The sequence below is a fragment of the Trypanosoma equiperdum genome (assembly GCF_001457755.1).
Source record: "Trypanosoma equiperdum strain OVI genome assembly, contig: ctg_1825, whole genome shotgun sequence".
Taxonomy (NCBI): Eukaryota; Euglenozoa; class Kinetoplastea; order Trypanosomatida; family Trypanosomatidae; genus Trypanosoma; species Trypanosoma equiperdum.
Genome location: NW_027123866.1, coordinates 408 through 902, shown reverse-complemented (window position 1 = coordinate 902; position 495 = coordinate 408). Strand labels below are relative to the sequence as shown.

General features: G+C 39.6%; 1 pseudogene across 1 annotated transcript in view; it reads left to right on the top strand.

The window, feature by feature from the left end:
* The window catches only part of TEOVI_000656300:pseudogene, a 690-nt pseudogene extending 479 nt beyond the window's left edge, over positions 1 to 211 (top strand). Inside the window, 2 exon segments of the mRNA in view lie at positions 1 to 110; positions 113 to 211. The exon segment at positions 1 to 110 is cut by the window's left edge and continues 292 nt beyond it. Of these exon segments, the coding sequence occupies positions 1 to 110; positions 113 to 211 (209 nt within the window).
* Positions 212 to 495: the final 284 nt, after the last annotated feature.

The window sequence follows — 495 nt, the reverse complement described above, 5'->3', positions numbered from 1 at the left end:
TTAGAACACTGGCTTCAAAACATTTTGGATGGTTACATAGGGTTATCATAAGAACGGTTAGCAAACTAGAGTGTAGATGGTGTACAAAACACACAGAGAACATTCTCAATACCTCTTCTCCACTCAAAACACTGTAGATATGGAAGCAACTGAAGAAGGCAAGGTGGTAATAGCTACAAGACAGAATGACCATATCATATGTCCAGTTTGAAGCATTGTGTATGTAAGATGACAAGCGGTAGTTGTTCACTTAATGAAAATACATTATTAGCTACGTCAAAATGTGCCAGCTTCATTAGAGATGGTGCCAACAGGAGCACAGGCCTATAATGACTTCTATTGATGTCATGTATGTGCGGTAAGTTATTTGACTAAAAGGGGCTACTCCAACAACACATGCCACACCACCCTCCGACAACTCCAGTAGCATTGACAAAGCGATAAAAAAGAATGGAAAAGAACAGTCGTAACAAGTTTTCCACAAGTGTCAATGGT